We start from the raw sequence: 23252 nt of genomic DNA on the forward strand, positions 1-23252 counted from the left end.
ACACACACATACATTCATACACATAAATATAGAGTATATATACATATAACGTAACATATATACATATACTACATATTTATGAGTTATGAATCTGATCATTAGTTAAATAAAACTTATATAAGGAATAAAAATAGAATGAAATTAAATATTATTTTTATTATTATTTATTTTTAAAATGATTTTTGTTTTTTATATTTTATTAAAATACTTTATATTATATATATTGAATAAAATTTGAATAAAAGATCATTTTATTCAATATGTTTTCATTATTAAATGAATAAAGTAACAAGTTAAAAAATATAACATATTTTCATACTTAATATTGTATTATTATTTTATATTATATTGAATTACTGAAAAATGGCAATAAATGCAGGAACTTGTTGAACGGGGAAAGAGAAAGCTAATAGTGGGTCGTACGGCGGGGATAAAAGATGGCGGTCATAGAGGAAATGCACCTTTTTTATTTGTGAATAGGTTAAAAAAAAAACGCATTAATATGTACCTCACTTAAATTTATAGTTAAAATTTTCATACTAATAATTTTAAACATCATTATCTGTTGGTGTTTTTTCAACCATTTAAATTAAATAAAGTTTTATCAATATCATTCATAAATCTTAAGTATTTGTTATCTAAAATTTACATATTTTAAAAATATCTTTATAAAATCTATAATTATAATTAAAAAATAATTGAAATAAGTACAGTTTTAAATAGAAAATACTAAATGAAGAATCAGAGCATTAATGAAGAGAAAGAACAGAAAGAAAAAAAAAAAATAGAATTGGTGGAAGGAAGTCAAGGTTATATTGATTTCTATTTTCTACAATTCTCTATTAGAAGAGAACAAAAAAACATATTTTTTTAAATTTATATAATAATATTTAATTATTTAAAATTTATCTCATAAATAATTTTTAAATATAATAAATTTGAATAAATGAATTAATATATTTTTATATTTTATTACAAGAGTAATTAATTATCTTTTTTTTTTATTGTTCATTTTATTATTGTTTACTTGAATATATCATTTATGTCAGTTTTACAAATATGATAAAATTCATAAGTATTGAGAGGTTTCGTTATCGCAAGTGCAATTTTGTATTCCTTCTATTTATACTGTTATTTTATGATAAAATTTAATTTTGTTTGATGTAAAAATATATGCCACTAACAAAAGAGAATATAATTTCTATTTTTTTGATGTATTATTTTATTTTGATATATCTAAGGCATATTTGTAGATCTTTTTTATAATTTTTTTTTTTAAACATATTCATTGACTGTCATTTTTTACTTATAGAATATATTTATATTCCAAGCTTTCATATTATTTTTATTATGATCTTTTTTTAATGACAAACTTATATTATTTTTAACATAATTATTATTTGGTTACAGAATTTAGAATTTAAAAATCCTACATTGATACACATTTTTATTTATTTTCGAACGTTGTAATTTTTTTCACCTTAATACATGTATTAAATTCATCATCATTAATCTATATGGATTTGTACATATAACTTGTGCATGCCATGTTATCATTCTCTTCGTGACCTACGTATATATGTATATTTCACATAACGTTCTATCGCATGCGCATCATTCATAAAAGGGAAAAAGAGTAGGTAATACATGGGTGGGAGAAGATTTTAAAAGTGGGAGGAGGGGGGTCAGTGACCGTTACATCATCGAGAACTCAGTCTAGGAAAATTCATAAAGTCGCCATTTAATTATGAATATAGTTTTAAATGCGAGAAAGATAATTTAAACTTGAACAATTTATTAGAAGGAATAATATTTTTCATATGTAATAATATAATGATATAGACATTTTTATAATATATATTTTTTATTAATATAATATTCTGCTAGTTTCACTAATTTAATTCTTCTATTTTTAATCTTTTTTTAAATATATATGAATGATAATTATTAAAACTATTTATATTTCTGATAATATTTAAGATTTTAAGGATTTTTACAAAATACCCTAAAATATAGTTTTGAAAAGGAGAATATATATACCGTTATTTGTTTTGATATATAATTCAAAAGATTCAATGTCACATTATATTATAATGTAAACAATTGTCATATTATATCAAAATAATTAATCAATAAGAAATTTAAAAATTTTTTTAATAGAAAAATATTTGAAACGCAGATATTTAAGATGTAAATTCGTAGTAAAATATATTATAATGAATTATGATAATATTATAATTATAATGAAAATCAATAATTAAGTTATTAAACATATGAATATAAGCAATATTAAATATTTTTTTATATATAATAAAATATTTTTATTATATATTTATTAATATATTTTTAAAAAATTTCAAATTTAATAAATCTAGTAAAATATTAGTAAAAAATCTAGTTTGTCATATTCATGATAAAATGAAAATAAACAAAATAAATTTATACTCCATAGTGCAATTCTATAACAAATGCTTTAGAAATGTATATTAAGATTCTTTATTCTTATTTTGAGAAATAAAATTTGAAATAATTACATATAAAATAATTTGAATTTCCATAAAAAAATATGTATAGATAAATGCGATATTAGCTAACGTCGATTAATCCTTCTCCATTATCCGCCAACGAATAATGCTAGGAACGCTTCGAAAGCCTCGAATGTATTTGATGATATGGCAACATCGCGACAGCAACGTTGCCTTACGAAAGTAGACAGGCACATTCACCCTTTGTGATGTTCAACGCATGCGCAGTCATTCTATAGAGAATAAGTACCGATGCACCGGCACGCGGAACCATGATCTCTGGAACACTGCGACATCGCATATCGTTATATCTTACAGCGCATGCGTGGCGTATTTTGCCACATGTGACAAATTACCGCCGAAAGGTCGTGTATCTACTATTCTGCTATACATATGTATAGTCAATGATTTTACGTGAAGTATATTTTTATCGCGTGACGCGATTGGTTAGTCGATCGTCATCCGTCATCTTTTATATGCATTTATTTCTTGCTGTCTATCTTTTTATAATCTAATACATTAAATTTTTTCTTATTTTTTTTATAATTAAATACTTTTTTTTTTAGATATATATATTTAGATATATATATATAAACATATTTGATTTAGTAATCTTTTAATCTTTAGATTAAAAGATTGTTAGGTAATTTAATATCATTGATATAATTTACTAATCACTTTAATCTGTTTTAAATGATCAAAAGCAAATGAAAAATATTTCAACATAAATTGGAAAATTTTAAAATAGTAATGTAAATTATCACAAATATTGATATTTTTAATATATTTACAATTATCTGATTTATATTTGTATTACATATTCTAAACTTACATGTTCACTAATGTGTGATGGAACGAGTGATATTAAAAAACATATGATTCTTGATAGACTTCATGTTTAAAATGGTATATGAATAATTAAATTACTGTCTACGTTGCACAAATATTGCTGTCTTAAACATATAAGTAGAAGCCATGTCTTTACCATGGCTAAACATATTCTGAGAGAGAAATTTAATATTCTTTAAAAAATATTCCTAAATTGCTTCTTTCTATAATAAACTACTAACTTTTCATTTTTTTATTTTATATGTTTGCTTATTTATCAAATAAAAATATATAAAAATAAGAATGATTTTTTATATAAAAATAAGAATCTTAGTTATATCGGATATATATTATAATATATAGTTTATAGTATGATATATTAAGAAATGATTTAAGAAAATCGTTATTTATTATATATCGTTATATCATTATATGGATTATCTAATGCAATTTTTCTAAAAGAAATATAAATTATAAATATTCGCATTAGAAACATAATCGTAATAATTTAAAATTAAAAAATTATAATTATAAAATTTTATAATTAAATTATAAAATTTAATTATAAAATTAAATCTATAATATATATAATATATATTATAGATATAATTATATATAATAATTTAAAATTATCATTTCTAAAAATATAAATATATTTGATAATTCGAAATACTGCAAAAAAATATCGTATATGTAGATTTTATATATTTAATAAATATTTATTCATGTTTATTAGATATTTATTTGCTAAATTTTTGTATAAAAAAATAAAAATATTTTTAAATGATATGAAATTTTATCAATTTAATTAATAATCATTATATAAATAAAGAAATAAAATTGTATAAATACTTTTCATATACTATATATTTTATATATACATACATAGATATTAATAAATACATACTTTTTCTCTTTATGATAATTTTCAAATCATAAATATATATTTTGAAATAAATAATATAAAAATCACTATAAATTACAAGAATATTCGTATTCATATTGACAAATTTTAATTTAAATTTAATTATTGTTAAATTAAAATTAAATTGTTAATTAAATTTTTTCTTAATGGCCTAAACTAACATAGTGCATTTCAAATGTTGCAGGCCGGCACAAAGTTATGTAAACATCAAGAGCAGCAGTCCTGTGTCTCCAAGAACGATAGGAGCAGGAGTGACGTATGTGCAGGGTGGTGCGGCTGCATCTTCAGCGGCGGCGGCGGGAACAACCGGAAGTGGAAGTGGCGGAGGTCCTTCAATCGGAGGAGGCGGTGGCGGTAGCGCAGGAGGTGGCGGTGGTATCAACAACGCTGGTGGCGCGAATAGTGGAACCGGAGTCGTTGGGACTGGAGCTGGTGCCGGTGCCGTTGGAAACGTAGCATCAGTTGGAAATGGTAACAACAACGGTACCAATAACAGTGCCGGTGCGGGGAGCAACAGTGGTGGAAACGGTGGTACAGTGGGTAGTGCACCAGGGGGTTATGTTGCTGTTCCCATGGCTGGTGGTCTGCGGTACATCCATCCGTATCCATCGACGCCAACGTCGGCATCGGTGCCGGCTGTAGCGACAATGGTTACCTCAGCCTCGTCGGCACCGACTCCAGTGCCAGTTCCAGCACCCGCAGCTGCGCCTGTCAATCCACCTACAGTTAGTCAAACGCCACCACCATCGCTTTCGGGAACTGCTTATGCCGCGAGAGATGCATATCGCAGCGCCACCACGAATGTAGGTATTTTTCTCTTCGATTTATCCCATGATAAATCGTCGCACCCTCATCTTGTACTCTCTTTTGCTTTCATTTCATAAGAATCGTAAATAGAAAAATACAAAGCATCATATAGAAAATATTCGTACAAAAATTTAAAATGAAACTTTATATATAATATTAAATATTTACTTTATTTTCATAATTTTTTATTTCTTGAACGAATACTTTCTACGCGTTTATTTTTGCATATTTTTCTATTTTTGTTGATATTTTTATAAATATTAAGAACGAGTATAATGAGTTCTTTAAACATCCAAGAACATTTATTAATGAATTCTTTTTCTTTTTTGTTAAAATTTATTATAAATATAGATATATAAAATTTTATTTTAAAATGATCGCTATAAAAATATTTTTCATACCGATTGTATATTGCAGAGAAAGTTAATTTAATACATATACATATGAATAGCCAGTATTTGTAAATGTATATTATATAGTACTCTTTTGTAGTTAATCGAATATTTGGTACGCGTTATATTGTATGTAGAAACGTGTATATTATATGTGTTCTGCCCTTGACTTTCAACTACTATTAGCCCTCTCCCGTTCTCTTTTCACATCATAATATAATCTACTTTCTCTATTGCAAACCTTGTACAATTTTGAATTAATTTTACTACGATATCAAAATTCAGGAATTTGATGAGATAGTTTTTTAAATAATTCTATTAAAAATTTTGTTTTATTTATTTTTAACAGTAGAATTATTTTTAACAGTAGAATTATTTTTAACAATTTAATCCGAATATTAGAGATATGTATTGTGTAACAAATATTTATATTGTTATATAATTTCTAATTTAATTTGAAGTTCGATTTTTTAATTGATGAAATTATATTTTGAAAATATATAGTAGTATAAAAATACATAATGAAATCTATTAGAAAAAACAGATTATTTACTTAACATACTTTTTACCACTTTTATGATATAAAGAAAGATAATTTCAAGAGAAGTGATAAAATGATTTTCAAATTTGAAAATTTTTATTTATTATTTCTGATGATTTAATTTATTTACATATTCAATTAATAATATATTGTATCAATTATCTTTTTTGAAGTGAATAATATTCAACGTTATATATATATATATTGTTAAGTAAAATATGATAAACGGCAGTCAGTAAGAAGTCATATATGTTATCTGTTTGGGTGTAAGATTATGATCTTAAGATGCAATGTAAGCAAGACGAGTAGTAGAGAGCGAGAGAAAGAAAGATGAAAAAACTAAAAGCAAGTTTTATTCATAATACGAGTGCAAGGAACGTATGACGGTTGTAAGTATATAGATAGTCTACCGTCTGCCCTCTTGAACCGGGTCATCGATTTTCTTGAAATAGGTTTACAAGAGAAGGTTAGGCAAGATAAATTGAATAAAACGCACTACGAAAAAAGCATTAGAACACATAAACATATTTATAAATATATTTGAATCAAACAAGATGAGGATAAAAATAGAATAGAGAAATGCACACATAAAATGAATCTAAAAAGAAAGGATAGATTTTTATTGTAGTATCTTTTAGGTGAACGAGAGGATTGCCATCAGCGTGAGCAGTAGTCCTTTGTCGCAGATTGGAGTCGATGTTGGAGTAGTTGCAGCCGAATATGCGGCAAATAGTGGTATAAGTAGTGGAAGAGGAGAGAGACCGAGGATATCTCTTTTACCACCTGCTTCGGTAACGCCGACACCTTCACCAACAGCACCAGGCTATCAACATAACATGTCTGGAGTTAGAAATTCACGAATAGCCCTGATGCCCGTCCAGCCGGATCAGTATTGCAATCGTACAGCCGTTGAAATGGCTAATCTGCAGGAGGCGCCGCCCTTCAAGAAAATACGCCTCAGTCAACCGACCCAGATTCAATTGCAGTCCCAAACGCAATCTCGTTGTCATAGTTTGTCACCCGCTGATCCGTGTGTTAAGCAGGAGCACGTGGTGCAGTTGCAGCAACCGCTTAGGATAGATACTAGGGTGGGTACATAGGTACACGCGTACAGAAGATGATTCAGAATAAATATGACATCTGACAAATTGTTTTGAAATAATTTTGAAAAAAATAATTGTTTGAAAAAAAGTTATCATATGAATATGAATTTTATTATTGGCAACAGAACTATTATTAATTTTATTATTGGCAATGGAAGTATTTAACATTAATTATTGCGTTACATACTTACTTATGTCAATAATTTTTATGTTTTTAAACTTTGAGAAAAATAATAATAATATATTTAAGCAATAAGCAATAATTTAATTTTGAATTAAATTTTATTAAGTATATATATTTAAACCAAATGCATATATACTTGTATTGAAATTAATAAAGATTTTTATTATTCATGATTTTAATATTAGTTTGATACAGTGTTATATGAAAAATTTTTGCTAGGAGCAGCCGGCAACAGAAGCGTATACACCGCAAACTGAAGCCATTTCGCCTACGCTTCCGGAACCAAACACACAAGAAGATGCACAGTTCAGAAGCACGAAAGATGATCTTCTGCAACAAATTTCTAAGGTTGATAGGGAGATTGCAAAAAGGGAATCTCAGATAAATAAGCTTCGGAAAAAATTAAAAGAATTGGAAGAAGCGGCTAATAAACCTCTGGAAGCTAGCGGTCTTAAACGGCAAGTTGAGGAACAGTCTCAGCAACCAAAGCATCAATCTCTGGCACAAAAAATTTATGCTGAAAATAGGGTAAAATCTTATAAATTTTATATTTAATTTAAATTAACTATACATAACTTATATAAATTATACATAACTTATATATTGTATCAAATTAACTTATTAATTGAGAAAAATGAGTTAATTTATTACCGGATATGACTTCAGGATATTGAATAAAATAGAATGATTCATCATAAATTTATAAGTAATATATTTAAAGAAAAAATGGATAATTTGTTTTTTACTGAATACATTTTTAATTTAGAAATGACTTAGATAAAATAAGTCTCAGTAATTTATTTAACTTAATCTTAATTGATTTAACTTAATTTTTATTAAATTAATCTTTTTGTGTTTTAATTTTTATATACTTTCGTTTGTTGTTATCTCTTGACTTTTAATGACTTTTTGATTGCTGATAATATTATAATTTTTCAATGTATGTATGATGCGTCATGAGTATTAGATAAACATTTTAAATTATACGCGATCTTGGATTAAGATTGAGACTTAAGAAAAGTTGATTTTATAAATTATAATACAGATTTTTTTATTGCGTGATTTAATAACTTATATGTTAATTACAGAGAAAAGCAGAAGAAGCTCATAGACTTCTAGAAAGGCTGGGTCCAAAAGTGGAATTACCTTTGTACAATCAGCCATCAGATACAAGTGTGTATCAAGAAAATCGAACAAAACATCAAACGTGTATGAGAGCAAGGCTTATAGCGAGGCTTCGACGAGAACACGCTGAACGTGCATCTCTTCATCGACAACAGTCACAAACGTACGCTATTTTGGTACAGGAGTGGCATCGTAAAGTAGAGCGATTGGAAGCAACGCAGAAAAGGAAATCGAAGGAAGCGAAGAATCGCGAATTTTTTGAAAAAGTATTTCCAGAGTTACGAAAACAAAGAGAAGATAAAGAACGTTTTAATAGAGTTGGTGCTCGTATCAAGAGTGAAGCTGATTTAGAAGAAATTATGGATGGCCTTCAAGAACAAGAGGTATATCGTTTTTTTTAATGATAACATCGACATTTTATAATGCAAAACTAATTATATGAGAGACTAAAAAAAGAAAATCAAAGAGAAGTTCATAAGAGTTATTAGAGGAGTTGAGGAAAAAATTAAAAAAATCAATATTACTATAAAAATGATTTAGATATTATATATATTATATATTTAATTATAAAAAAGGTGCATATTAAATATTATAAATTATTAAAATAGCTTAGTTATAATAAATTTTCAAGAATTTCAATGATTTTTATAATATTTTAATTTGGATTTGACATTTTTGAAATAATCTTCCAATATTAATTGAAAGTGATCAATAATTATATTCGTGGACAGTAATTATGATTTACAACTTCACATCAATCTACATCATCTAAGAAATACATATCTAAAATTTATTCGAATATTTCGAATATTCAACACAATTAGTAATTGTAACTATAATATCCTACTTTTTTAAATTATTTTTCCAGATGGAAGATAAAAAGATGCGTTCATACGCAGTCATACCTCCATTATTATTGGATACGAAGCAGAGACGAATCGCGTTTCAAAATCGTAATGGTCTTCTTCAGCCAGAAGAATTAGAAGCTCTTCATAGTGAACGAAAGTTAATCAATGTATGGAGTTCTGTAGAGCACGAATTGTTTAAAGAAAAATATTTACAACATCCTAAGAACTTTGGAACGATAGCTCAATCTTTAGAACATAAGTCCGTTCCAGATTGTGTGCATCATTACTACCTCACTAAAAAAGCAGAAAACTATAAGCAGCTCTTGAGAAAGTCGCGGCAACGAACACGTTCTCGAAACAATCCTAATAATAAAGTAAGTTCAATTACAACTATTTTCTACTTGCTATTTTAAATTAAGAAATACTTGTGTATAAAATTTAAAAGATTTTGTTTTTTTGCTATATAATATTAATTATGCGTTCTCTTACGAACATGTAGTTATTGCAATTGTAGACAGATATAAAATTATAACATTAACTTTTATATTGTTTTTTTTTTCAGGTAAATAATACCAGTTCAAGTATTGGAACTTTAGATATTTTAACTACGGGTGTTACGACAAGGTTGCAACGTGAGCAACAGCAGAAGACGCAAGAAAATCCTCAAAATAGTTCGGCAGCGACATCAACTACAACGACGACGACGACTACGACAACATCGAGTGTATCAACGGCTGTTGCGACAACAATAGTCACCACTTCGACGACTCCTTTAAGTTCATCAACGTCGAGTATATGTTTAACGACAGACTCTGTAATAGCATCAACGACAGCTACAACGACATCTGTGTTGAGTACTACGACATCGTCAGTCACGACGTCATCGACGATAACAAATGCGAAGGATAATAGAGAAACCAATAAAGAAAACAAAGAAAGTAAAATAGAATCGAAAGAATCGCATCTTATCAAAGTGGAAGTGAAAGAAGAGCCACAATTAAGTTCGGAAACGGTATCAGGAAAGGACATCAAAATGTACGTAATATATTTTTTCTATTAATTATAAATATTTTTAATTAAATTTGTAGAAAATTCTAAAGGTATATTTCATGGGAACTTATAGAAAAATTTAGTATTTTATAGTATTATATATATATTTTATATATATATATATATATATATTTATAGTAGTATATATATTTTATTAGTTTTTAAATAAATTCATAATAATTTTATTCACAAGGACTTTATAAACTTTTTACGAGTAGTAAAATTATAATTCGAATATATAGCCATTTTATATATATAAATATGATATATAAAAGCAATGCTAATTATTTATTATATTATGGAAAAATTGAGGATAAATTAATAAAATTGTGCAAAATTATTTGAAAAATATTACTATTTATAGAAGTACAATGTTAATTATTATCAGATATAATTTTAATGATATTTGTAATTTAACTTTTTTACAATTTAAACAATTTTTAATTTATAATGAATGAAAACATTAATTTTCTGGTTAAATAAAACTTTAAAAAAGTCTAATAAAAAAAAATAAAAACTAATTTTATTTAAAAATGTTAATTTTTCTTTTGTATATTAGTTTTGTATATTAAATTGTTGCATATTTATAATTATATGTAATAATTATTATTTCTAAAATTAGATGTTTAAACAGAAGTATTGTTTTTCAAGAAAAAGATATATATTTTTTTAATAATAAGGTAACAATAATAACGCATTATAATTTATACATCATAGATGATTTTAATAATTTTGCACAAATTTATAAAATTGAAAACCGTAATTTTTAATTTTTTTTGTTTATAATATAAAATATCCAAAATTATTTATAGAAAAAAAGAGCAAATGGAGTTAAAAACATTTTAATTTTTAATAAATTATTAATAAAGCAATTTCAATAATGATTTATTTTTACAATATTTTTTATAATATTATTTAATAATTATATTTTTGACATTAGTATTAATATATAAAAATAGAACTTTAATATAATTTTTTTTCTATAATAAAAAGGAATTAATTGATTTTCTTTCGTAATATAATAAGAGTTACATTTGGTTTTCTGTTCAGACTAACTAGAATTTTGGACGCAAACTATTTTAGTTATAAATTTATACGCAGAATCGGTCATCGGATTAAATAACTGTTTCTATTTCTACTTCAGTTAAAAGTTTGGGTACTATAAGTCTCAAAATAGAATTTCATATTGATCAAATGATCAACTAGTTATATTTCTATTTTATTGTTTTAAAATATAATGTTATATAAAAATTATATTAATGACTATAAAAAATAAAAATGGTTTCCTAATAAAATAATATATTATAAATATATATTACATGTTGTAGAGCATCACATAATCATCATTAGTAACTTAAATTAATTGTTTAAAATAATTAATTTTTTCATAAATGCATTACATATAATTCTTCATGTATAAATCTGTATAATCTTGTTAAAAATTTTTTTTTTAATATATCAAAAAATTTTAAATTTTTTCCAGATTTTTATTTTTTACATAAAATTGTCGAATTGAAAGGAATATAAAGGGATAAAGTCATTTTAAAAATTGCAATTGACATAAAAGCATACAGTTCGATTACTTGAATGAGCTTCATTTTACTAATGATATTCATCGAGCAAACAAATCAGTTTTACGATCAATTCTAATTATTACTACATTTAAAAAATATTAAAAAATATTCCAAGAGATTATTCGTTCGAATTCAGATTAAAAATTACTCATTCAAAAACTTATTAAACTATCAATATAAGAAAAGTCTTTTTACTTTTAAATAATAAATAAATTAAAATTGATAAATATAATTTTGATTAATAACAAAGATAAGAAATTGTATATAGAACGCTTATGCATAAATTTAATTTAACATACTATATCAAATTTTTATAGTTATATTTTCAGATTAATATAACAAAACTATTAATAGACAAGAGATAGATCAAATAAATATAAAGCTTTAATTTTTTTTTTTTAGATAAATATTTTTACAATAATTTAATAACCTTTTTTTAATTTAACTTTTTTACAATTTAAACAATTTTTAATTTATAATGAATGAATAGAAGAGAAAAAAAGTAATAAGAATAAATTATTGAAGCGTGGAGAGAAGGATGGAAGGAGTGGGGGGATGAATGGAAAGCAGATGGGGGAAATAGAAGGTAAAATGGAGGTTCGAGAGGGAAGACAGGGTAGTTATTAGCAGATTGTAATGCTAATCAATGGTTACTGGTTAGTGGATTATGTTTACGTAGGCATTCATCATCGAAATGGAGTCGATCGTTGAAAATCTGATTCCGAATCGTGCGAAGATTGGAACGAGGGACTCCCCTCGTTCGTTTAGGAATGACGTATAGAACGTTTTATTAATTTTCTCAAAATTGTATTCACAATTTGGACAAAAATTTTTTTTTCTTCTTTTTTCTTTTAATTTTATTTAACTAGGGACAGAATTTTTCGAATTTTTCACCACGCATGACGAAAAGAGAACAAAATTAAACTATAACTGTATTAAATTTTTTAACAAAATGGAAAATTTTTAATTAATATTTTCTTTTTCTAAATTTTTAATTAATAATTTTCTTAATTTCAATTGTATCATTGGTTTATTTATACATTGGTTAATTTTTTCTTTCATATTATATTATATTATTTTCTTGATGAATGATAATTTGCATGAATTATTTTTACAATTTTGAATAAATTCAAACAATTTTAATTAATAAAATTTAATGAAAACGATTCAATAATTAAACAAAGTTCTATCAAATGATAAGAAGATTAATTGTTAAGTAGTAGATTTATCGTTATAAAATAGATAGAACGGATTGTTAAATTTAAAGAGTAATAAGAGAAGAAAAAAAAAAATCATGTTACAGGGAGACGAACAACGTCAGTGGTGGTAGCGTGGTAACTACGAACAGGATGAAGGAAAAGAAAAAAGATAATCACGCCACCCCTATGGAAACCAGCGACGAGGAAGCCCAATCGATGGACACCATTGGTGAGTTTTTTTTAAACAAATTTTACTAATTTGCTTTATTTACATTTCGCGATTTTATCATGGACAGTTTGATAAGCGATATAATTTATTTTCTATAGTATATTTGATAAAATTTGTTTTTATTTTTTTCTTTCCTTTTTTTTTTCACGATTGAGAAAAATTTTATTTAATAAAAAGTGACATTACATTTTTCTTCTCATTTTTTTAAATGAATCGAGACAAATTTGTATAATGGACATCTCGTGCAATATAAATTGAAGAACCGGAGTAGATATATTCGTTTTAATTAATTAATTAATCAATTTAGAACAAGTTTCGACATTTTGTATTTTATATATATTTCTTATCTTTTTTTTTTTTTATTTATTTTTAATCGGTTATATTATGATTTGAATAGAAATGAATTTATTTCATCACAATCATCATTTCATCTTATATCTATTTTTTTTAACGAAGTTAAAGTAGAGATAAATTTTCGGTTAAGAAAAATTCATCCACGTATTTTAAAGGTATAAAAATAGGGGAAATCGACAAATTCAATTTTGATACAGTTGTAAAATGGAAAAAGTTTTATTTAATCTAAAGCACGGCCGTGATAATATTAATCGAACTCGCGATAGAGGAGGGTTGAAATTGTGTCGAGTGGAACGATTTAAAATTTCAAAGAGGGTTGAATAAAAGGTAAAGGTGGAATTTGTAATAAGTTTGAATAGAATTAATCCGACGATTGATCGAAAGAAGTTCGAATTTTTATATTTAAGCATGAAACGCGTATTTTATACATATTCATTTATTTTTTAATTATTCGTATTTACAATTTTTTGAATTTTTGATTATTAACATGCATCATTGACTCATGTTTTTAATGGCGATTTTATTGACCGCATCATTTGTAATATTATTATTAAAACACAGTTAATTATATTAATTGGTTAAAAATTTAATATTGTTATTTTATTGTTATTTTATTACAAAAAACTTGCACGAAAATTTATAATGCAATTATATTTAATTACAAATAGAATTTTTGTTCGTAATTCAATATTGCATAATACGGTGAAATAACAAATATTAATTTATAATTATTTTTTATTCAACTATTCTCGATGTAAGGTATTTAAGATTTTTAACTTAGAAGATTAACTTTTAATTTTGAAATAAATCATCGTCTCTACGTATCATCGAAATTTTAATGTCGCTAATTCTTCTTATTCATATAATTAATTTCTAAAGTATTTCAAGTTGCATTCAGTTATATCGTAAATATTTTCGTTATTTAAATTTCTTTAGAATAAATGCGAGCTTCTCGTTTTTTGATAGTACTGAAACAAATATTGTAAATAATCAATTATCTCTTTTCTTTTATATATTATTATTAATTATTACATATATGTAATACATTATAATACAATTAAATAATTTTTAACGTGTTAACAATCGGTTTAATTTTAAAATCAAAAATTAAGATTTCAAATATTTACATACATATATACATAATAATTGAGTTAATGAAATTTATTTTAATTGTTCTTCATTGATTACTGATATTATTGACATTATTTGATTTTGTCTATTACTATTTTTTAATTTACTTACTTTATTTATATCTTCGCTTATTGAACACCAAGAATTTTTACTTTTTTTAAAAATGTTCATCATAAGAAATTCTCTTACTTAGATAAGAATAAATTTTAGTCAATTGACGATACGTCGATATCATCTAACTTCATTTATTTATTTCTATTTTGATTTGCAATTAATATTACTAATCTGATTAACCTCTATAAAACATAAAGGATCTATTTTCTCATTGGGATACCTTCTTAATTAATCCATAATACTATCGTTTATTATCTTTTATTATATTTAAAATTACATTTAAATATTTTACCATTTACTTCTATAAAGCACAAAGAATCTAAAGAATTATTTTTTTAAACAAACGTTATCATCTTAATATCGTTCATTTTCATTTATTCATTTCCATCTTTCCATTTCATTCAATATAACTAAACACATTATTATTAATAACTTCTGCACAATAATTCTGTTCAATCGTCCGTTAAATTTATCTTCTTCTCTTTCAACTAAATCATACACAAACCTCCTCTCACTGTCTTTCGTTATTCGTAGTCGAAGTAGTCGACTCCTGATCCTCCGTTACCGTACTATTGGCCTCGTCCGACTGCGCCCTCTCCTCTGTGTTCGCGTGGCACAATTTCCTATGTTTGTGCACGAAATAATAACTCGGGAACTTGCATCCGCAAATCTTGCAAGGATAATATTGCACGTTCAAGTCCAATAGTCTTACTTCTCTCCTGTTCCTAGTACCGGTATCTTGCTGTCTCTGCCTGTTACCGATCGACTCGTTCACTCTGGTCGGTAACAAATGCCTCTTTGTGTGCTTCCTGTAACAATACTGCGACTTGAACGTGTGCCTGCAGTATCCGCAAGTATAACTTCCGCCATTGCCCGTATCCATCCCAGCCTCGATCGCGTCGCATGGGCCTCCCCCCCCTGGTCCACCGTTCTCGTCGTTCTCCCCGTTCTCCCCGGAACCGTCATTCTCCTCGAAACACGGTCTCTGCAAACGAGATTGTGGCATCGCGCTAGATCCACACGAGGACGATGAGTAATTCTCGTTCAATACACGATGAAACTTCACTGGACCGTCGCAACACGCCACGTCATAAACTACCGATAAAACGTTCGACGAATTATCGTTTCCGGTCGAGCCGCGCCCCCTTCGCCTTGATCTTCCTCTGTCATTCTCTGACGACACTGGCTCTGTGTTTCTGTTGTTACGAGCCGCGGTCGAGTCGTCCACAGGCGTTAGAGGGGGCGAGGATCGGGCATCGTTCGTTCGGTTGTTGCTCGAGTTGGTGGCGGGATGTTCGTAGTCGGCTTCTTCCTTCATCTCTCGTTGATGGTCGATCGGTTTCTTGTGACATGGAGGCACCGATGATCGTGAAGTGGACGATGGTGTGGGAGAGATCGATTGGCAGGGAGATGATGTCCTTGTGGATGTGGCTGCGTTCGACGTAGTGAACGCGTTGAACGCGGCTGCTGCCGCGGCCACGAACGGGAGAGTGCTCGACGACACATTCTCTGGCGATTTTGGCCTCGACTCCACTCTTAACCCGCGATTTCGTTCAATTTGGAACAACGATGATTTTGGCGATGGCACGTCCCTGTTAGCAGAAATTGTTATATTTCAAAGTGAGAAAAATCACTTTTTTTAATACTTTTTTATACTTTTCATTTATAAACAGAATTTAGAAAGCCATTGACATCCAAATGAAATCTCAATTACGTTTCAAAATCATTATACGTGCACTGTTTGTCCACGAGAATATCTCTATTTGTGATCGTCAAAATGTTCTCGTGGATGAACAGTGTGCATGTTCGAAAAAAATGACGATCCAAACCTATAAACTGTCGTGTGCGTTTGTTGTACACTGGAGGACGGAACGGCGGAGACGCCAAGCGGGACGGTGGATTGCATGAGGACCGACGGTTGTAGTTGGGACAAATGCGGTATACCGATACTGGCGGATGGCGGTGCACTCGGTGGGTATAGAGGAGCGGTCGGTGGCCAGCATATGGTCGGATCTATCATCAATCTGCTTGGTATCGGTCTAAGTATATTGCCGGTGGGTGGCGTGGACGTCAACGTGGATGTCGGTCCAGCCGGAACTGGGATCGGCGTTGGCAATGGCGGAGGTGCTCTCAGCCTGAGCAACGCTGCTCTGCATTGTTCTAGTGCCCCTGGCATATGCAACAAATGCGTGGCCAATAAGACGCTGTACACGTTGTCCAACGTCACTTCCAACCGGCCTGTGTACATGTAGTTGAGCAATGGCGCGAACGCTTCTCCACCTGTAAGTTTGGATTCGTTTGTTTGTTTATTTTTTTGCGAATATTTTTCAAAGTTTTTTTTAACTTTCGCTAAGTTACATCACGTTTACTTTTGATATTGTATTGGCGATACTTTATTTGTTTATATTCGTTTATTCCAAAGAAACTTTTAATCTATTTACAAACAAACATAGGTATTCGAAAAATGCAATATATTTGACGATAACACGGGGAAGAAAAATAATATCGCGCATATTAGATATAACATTCTCTTTTTAATCATTGAATTTTAAAATTAAACTTCATTTTGCTTTTTTCATTATTCATCATCATCAAAATTAAACAAAATATAATTCTTTCCAACAAACTCGAGAGACCAATCGGAATACCAATAATTCACATAACGATATTTACCAATAGATGAAACCGAGACAGATGTGACTGGCTGCCTCGTTGATTGTCCCGACAAATTGTTACCGGTTACATTCGAGTTAATATTCGCGCTCACGCCCGAATTAGGTGTCGTCGTCGCGTTCGTGAGCAAAGCTTTCAGATAACCGCTGTGAGCGGCCAAGACACCTTTGTGGGCGACAAACTGGTGCTCGCCCTCGTTCCCGACTCTCACCACCGTGTCGGGTGGCGACAAGCTTTCTTGAAGCCGCGAATAATTGTCCGCTGTAACGGTATCGCCGAACCAAGCTCTGTACAGGCTGTACATCGTAACCAGACTCGAATCGTTCCAATTTATTAATTCTTATTGTTGGTGTCCGGTTCTATCATTTCAATGTTTCGAACGATTAGAAAGAGGAATATGTTGTTATATAAGTCACGATTCACGAACATAGCGTTTTCGTCGGAGGCAAAGTGTATCCCGTTCCATCTTTCTTGGTGTCATTGTTGGCTGAGGATGAGGTGACGGAAAGGTCGAGACAGAGTGAAATAGAATACTCTCACGGCTCATTAAAACGTCAATTGTAAACAAACAGAACTGGAAGGTTACTCGAACGAAACTTCATCGTTCTCTTTCTTTTCTGATGGAATAGAATGAGAAATATTTTGCCTAGGCATCTTATGGCGAACGCACTGTAATATGGTATAAATGATTCACAAATTTAAATAATTCGAATAGTCACTTCGTATTTACATAATCCTTTGATAAAATCGATTATCACATGTCACACATTTCAATCTCAAAAAGATCACGGGTAATAAGACTCTCTTCTCAAAATCACCCTTAAATCAATTTTCCAACCACCCGTAATGAATGATCACCATTCGTACGTGTTTCACGTTTATACGAAATGAAACCAGAGGAATATTCTATTTTCCCTCTGCAGATAAACGCGGAAATCTAAGGGGGTGACCATCGTGCGTCGCGATTGCCCGTGATTTGAACGCCGGGAGTCGGTTCCTGGTAGCGACACGCGCCTCACCACCGTCGCATCGCTTCTTTTTTCCACCAGTTCCTACCGCCCTTTCCTCCTCCAGACAGCCGCTAACCAGCCAGTCCCTGTGCAGCACACCCCAACCCCCGTACGCCGGAGAACCGCCCCCAAAGAGCCGAGATTGGCGGTAGTGGCTCGATTACTGGCAGAGTTGCACGTGCGCCTCGTATATTTACCGTGTCGACGATTGTACCGAGCCTCTTTCTTCCGTCTTTCCCCTACCTGCTGTATATCTCCTCCACTTCCACCTTTCCTCTTTTCCTATTGCGATGGTCTGGTGTGTCGCGAGTGGACGGATGGGTGGTTTCTTTTTTTTTTTTTTTTTTTTTTTTAATCGGCCTAGTGACGAGATCGAGCGTATCGCGAGCAAGATTGAACGTTTGGTAGATTCTTTGGAAAATATCGGGTCTTTTGTCCATTTTTTTAACGGGAATATCGAGGTGGATTTATAAAGTGAAATCTTTTTTTTTTTTTTTTTTTTAGAAATTTGCCTTATTTGTAGAATAATTTATGGACCTCTTGTTTATAGAAAAAAATATTCTCTCAAAGATTCGCACGTATTGTTTGAATTCAAAAATATCAAAATTTTTGTTTTTTTTATAACTCAAAAACTAAAGTCAACCATATTTATATGTATATAAACATTGCTTTTAATGATATATTCCAAAGTTATTCCAAGTTAAGAGAAAGATTGATCAATGTATATTTTTCTTGAATATGGTATAGTTATAACAATTATCGAAGAGAAGGAACGAGAGGAAAGGGAAATAATGAACGAAAAGAGAATTTTTCTTTTCTTTCTTCTCTGTTTCTTTTAATTTTCTGCTAGATGTAGTGCAGCTAATTGATATGTAGTTGAAATTGGAAGGGAGAACGAAAGAAATAACAACGAGGAGAAAGAAAGACAGAGAGGTTAATTGGTGAGAGGGAAAGAGAAGGAAGGATCGCGGATTCGATTCACGCGAAATATGGTGGAAGCTTTGTTTTTTCTTTTTGCCGCCATTCCTCCCCCCCTACACGTGGGGAGCGGTGACCGACGTATCTCTGATGATGTAAAAAGGATGAAAGCAAGTCGAAATCGAATTGTTGATTCAATCAGTCCTACGAATATCGATGTGGTTATTTTTTCGTTGTTACGAGGGCGGTGATTTTTGACGGATGAGTTAATACGTTACTACTGTAAATTATCGAGATTCGAGTTAGATGCTTGTTAATATAATATACAAAATTTAAATCAATCCTTTTTCACGAGTTGGAGATATCCTAAATTATCCTGAAGTTATAATTCGAATGAAGATCATCTCAAGTTTAATATTACTTTGAACGAAGTATTTTGAATTCTCTTTTTGCATGATATATATATATAAAGTTAAAGATCTAAAGTTTTTTTGCATCCGCTCTTTCGAATAATATGAATCAAGTACTTTTAATTAAGAAAAAGATCAGAGGGAGGGGAAAGAAGAAAAATTATTAAACAATCTCGAAAATTGAAAGATAGGGAACGATCGAGAGAATTAATGCTACGCAATTAGTTCGATTAAAAAAAAAATAGAATTAGTCAAAAAAAAAAAAAAAGAATGGTCATTTATGAACGATAAATTTATAGAAAATTGTTAAATTAAAAAGAAGACGACTGGTTAAGAAATCAAACAAATCAAATAGACGGTGAAACAAGATAAAACGAAGGAGAAACAAAAAAGAAAAAAAAAATTCGTTCCTCCTCCATTCAAAATGAAACACCTGATCCCTCACTCTCCCGCGAAATTCCCCTCTTTATCAAATCAAACACCGTTCAAAAAATTACCAAAACACGCTCGACGAGGACAAGGAAGGCAAACAAGAAGGAGGAATATAAATATAGAATTAAAAAAAAAAAAAAAAAAAACGAGAGGAAGGGTGGTGACCACCGGTGGTTTATCACGGCCCTCACGAATGATTAGAGCGGGCTCCCCGTCTCGATAGATGAAGTCGAAAAGCTGGATGAAGAGGCTTGTGTTCCTCCTCGAGGAGAGAGGATCTCTTTCCGGGATGCGTCTTTTGCCTGTTTCCTCTTTTCTCTGCCTATTTCTCTCTGATTCAACCCCCTCTTGTTCCCTCCACCATGGCTACTCTCTGATGTTTTTCATCAAATTAACTCTCGCGGTACGAGGTACTCTTTCTCCACGGTGTTTGCATAATATCGTTTATAATTCAGGTTGCGCTGAATTCCACTTTATTCTGGCTGGTGGCCCGTATACGTACAGGTCGCTCGTTTGCTCGCTCTCTTCGCTTTTTCGACCCTCGCCCACTCTTCTTCCCTCTCGATCGAACTGTCTTGCTCTTTCTTCCCGTGGTGTCCCGCGGTTCCATCCCGTGCACAGACCTTCGTTGTTATTCGTTCGTGAATTCGAAACGAAGGGAAAGAAATATATGGCAGAAGGGGTGTTGTCGTATTCATGGTACGAAACGAGACACTTGCGAGATAAATTTAGTAATTATCGATGTCGATGAATGTTGAATCTATTAGGTTATTATATATGAAATATTTGTAGTAATATACAAACTTTGGTTATACGAATCTAATTGTTTCTGTGAATGGTATGAATAATTCTGAAATTGTTTAACAAGTATATATATATATATATATATTATTTAAAATTACAATATTAATTTTATCAAAAATATTTTCGTGTTTTTAAATAAATCATAAAATATAAGATTCGTCATATTTTGATTTGTCACGGGTTTGGTCGTTCTAATGTTAATTTATTCTACTTATATTTTCCTATTTTAAAATACTGCGTGAAAAGAGTGATTGAAATCTATAATATGAAGTATCAATCTCATCCAGAGAATCTAAAGTAATTTTATTTATTTGCGACCTATAACTTGATCATACGTATATAAAGTTTACATTTTATAAAACATAAAAATATAAAAGTTGATGGGAAAATTTCGAGTCACCGTGTATTATTTTCTTTTTTTTTCGTTCTCTTGCCGTATTGGAAAATTTACGTCTCTTTTTCGTTCGAAGGGAGAACGATCTGTGTAACGGGAAAAGTGTATGTATACGGTAAACATTAGAATATATTTTCATATCGTGGAAAGATTTTTTTTTTCTTCAATAGCAGTATTTCATGATTTTTCTGGAAAGGAACTCGAGGTTTTATATTATTGATTTTACGATTTCGAATCGATAGAATTGATATTATTCTTCGAATTGTGTAGACATAAAAATGAAGATTAAATAAGACTCTGGATAAATATTATTTATTTTTCTTATATTATAAAATTTAAATTCGAGAAATTTCTTCTCGAATAAAAAAAAATCGATTAAAAGAAAAATAATAATTCAATTTCAATCAGAGATAAATATTTTTACAATTAAAACAATTATAAAAGAATTATTTAAAGATGATAGAAAAATATAATTTCATTCGAACAAAGATTTTCGTATTCTTCGTGATTTCTTCTCTAGCTATTAAACTTCCAATTCTATTTTTACCGATATAAAAACTCCTCTTTCATAAATAAAACTAGAGCTTTAATTCTATTCTTACAAATTTCCATTTCCATAAAAAAATTTATTCATCTTTAATTCTTTCTAATTTTCTTTAATTTATTATTGAATTATCCACCCTCTGAATCATCTTTCTTATTACCAATAAATTGAGCAATAAAAAAAGAACAAATTTTGTTTTTTAAACTCAAAAATTATGAAAAGTGAATTTTCGCTACAAGATCTTCGATTTCGAATCATTTTTCAAGATTAAAACAAATCGGGAATTTTGAAACACAAAGAGAGATAAATAATAAAAGATAAGAAGGAGGAGGAGAGTACAGTTGTTGAAGTTAATCGTGGGTCATCGTAACACGGTAGCGTGGAACAGGCTTGGTTCCGGGCAAGAATGCGTCGCCACCAATTCAGAGTGGGACATAGCGATTACGCACATTTCCCTAGAGGCCGCCAGCTTCAAACCGGAGTTAACAGACGCGGCTCCCCTCTGTCCCCCTTCGTTTCCTACCCTATTGTATCGTGATCGAAAGCAACAACTACTACCGTAATCGTCGTTTGCATAGCTATTAGTATCATTGTCGTGATTGTTGATAATAATAATACCGATTGCCTTAATGTCATCCCTCATATATCGCAATACCGTAAAATACTACCGTGTTCTAATGTTTAATTATTACATTATCGTCGAAATCGGAAATCTCTCGAGGTTATAAATTAGTAGAAGAAACAAATATTTTTGAAAGTTCAATTTCTTCTATAAAAAAAAATGAAACAAAGTGTTAAATTATTAATTAAATGTGATACTGGAAATTTGTTATTTTGAATGTTAGGTTATGTATATAATATAAGAGGTTAGGTTATGTATATATATATATCTTTTAAGAATCTTTTTTTATAGAAGCTTCTAATTACTTTTATGAAATTTTGGGATTTCTAAATTAAAGTTTTTGTCATTGATATTATCGTAATATCGTAGAGGTTAGTTCTTTCTCTCGGAAGCACAAATTCTCAACAAAAAAATTTTATACATCCTATATCGTTATTGACTTTCAAAAATTTCCTTCTTCATACTACCAAATCCATCCTGTAGCTTTCGTGAAAACATCCACGGCGCATCCTTTCG

General features: G+C 29.4%; 2 protein-coding genes across 11 annotated transcripts in view; one reads left to right on the forward strand and one right to left on the reverse strand.

The window, feature by feature from the left end:
- The window catches only part of LOC122712941, a 60638-nt gene that overhangs the window by 18211 nt on the left and 19175 nt on the right, over positions 1–23252 (forward strand). For 9 of the 10 annotated variants that reach the window (XM_043933008.1, XM_043933025.1, XM_043933033.1 and 6 more), the window contains 7 exons: positions 4463–5081; positions 6657–7106; positions 7525–7833; positions 8394–8813; positions 9299–9652; positions 9841–10313; positions 13206–13330. In XM_043933008.1, the coding sequence (XP_043788943.1) occupies positions 4463–5081; positions 6657–7106; positions 7525–7833; positions 8394–8813; positions 9299–9652; positions 9841–10313; positions 13206–13330 (2750 nt within the window). The remainder of the gene's footprint in view (positions 1–4462; positions 5082–6656; positions 7107–7524; positions 7834–8393; positions 8814–9298; positions 9653–9840; positions 10314–13205; positions 13331–23252) is intronic. The other variant, XM_043933051.1, reaches the window with a different exon arrangement.
- On the reverse strand, positions 15224–17906 carry LOC122713145 (uncharacterized protein PB18E9.04c). Its single transcript, XM_043933361.1, has 3 exons — positions 17603–17906; positions 16759–17209; positions 15224–16521 (listed from the first exon to the last, which is right to left on the reverse strand). Exons 1-3 carry the CDS (start codon positions 17904–17906, stop codon positions 15441–15443), a joined length of 1836 nt encoding a protein of 611 aa, XP_043789296.1. The 3' UTR covers positions 15224–15440.

This window comes from Apis laboriosa, unplaced genomic scaffold (genome assembly GCF_014066325.1).
Source record: "Apis laboriosa isolate Shangri-la unplaced genomic scaffold, ASM1406632v1 scaffold112_cov148, whole genome shotgun sequence".
NCBI classification, from domain to species: Eukaryota; Metazoa; Arthropoda; class Insecta; order Hymenoptera; family Apidae; genus Apis; species Apis laboriosa.

Excerpts from the sequence above, each read along its gene's own strand:
- LOC122713145 (XM_043933361.1), bottom strand. The coding sequence starts at position 17,906 with ATGTACAGCCTGTACAGAGCTTGGTTCGGCGATACCGTTACAGCGGAC. Across the intron at positions 17,210-17,602 it reads TGTCTCGGTTTCATCTATTG|GTGGAGAAGCGTTCGCGCCA; the intron begins GTAAATATCGTT and ends CCAAACTTACAG. Across the intron at positions 16,522-16,758 it reads ACGCACACGACAGTTTATAG|GGACGTGCCATCGCCAAAAT; the intron begins GTTTGGATCGTC and ends TTCTGCTAACAG.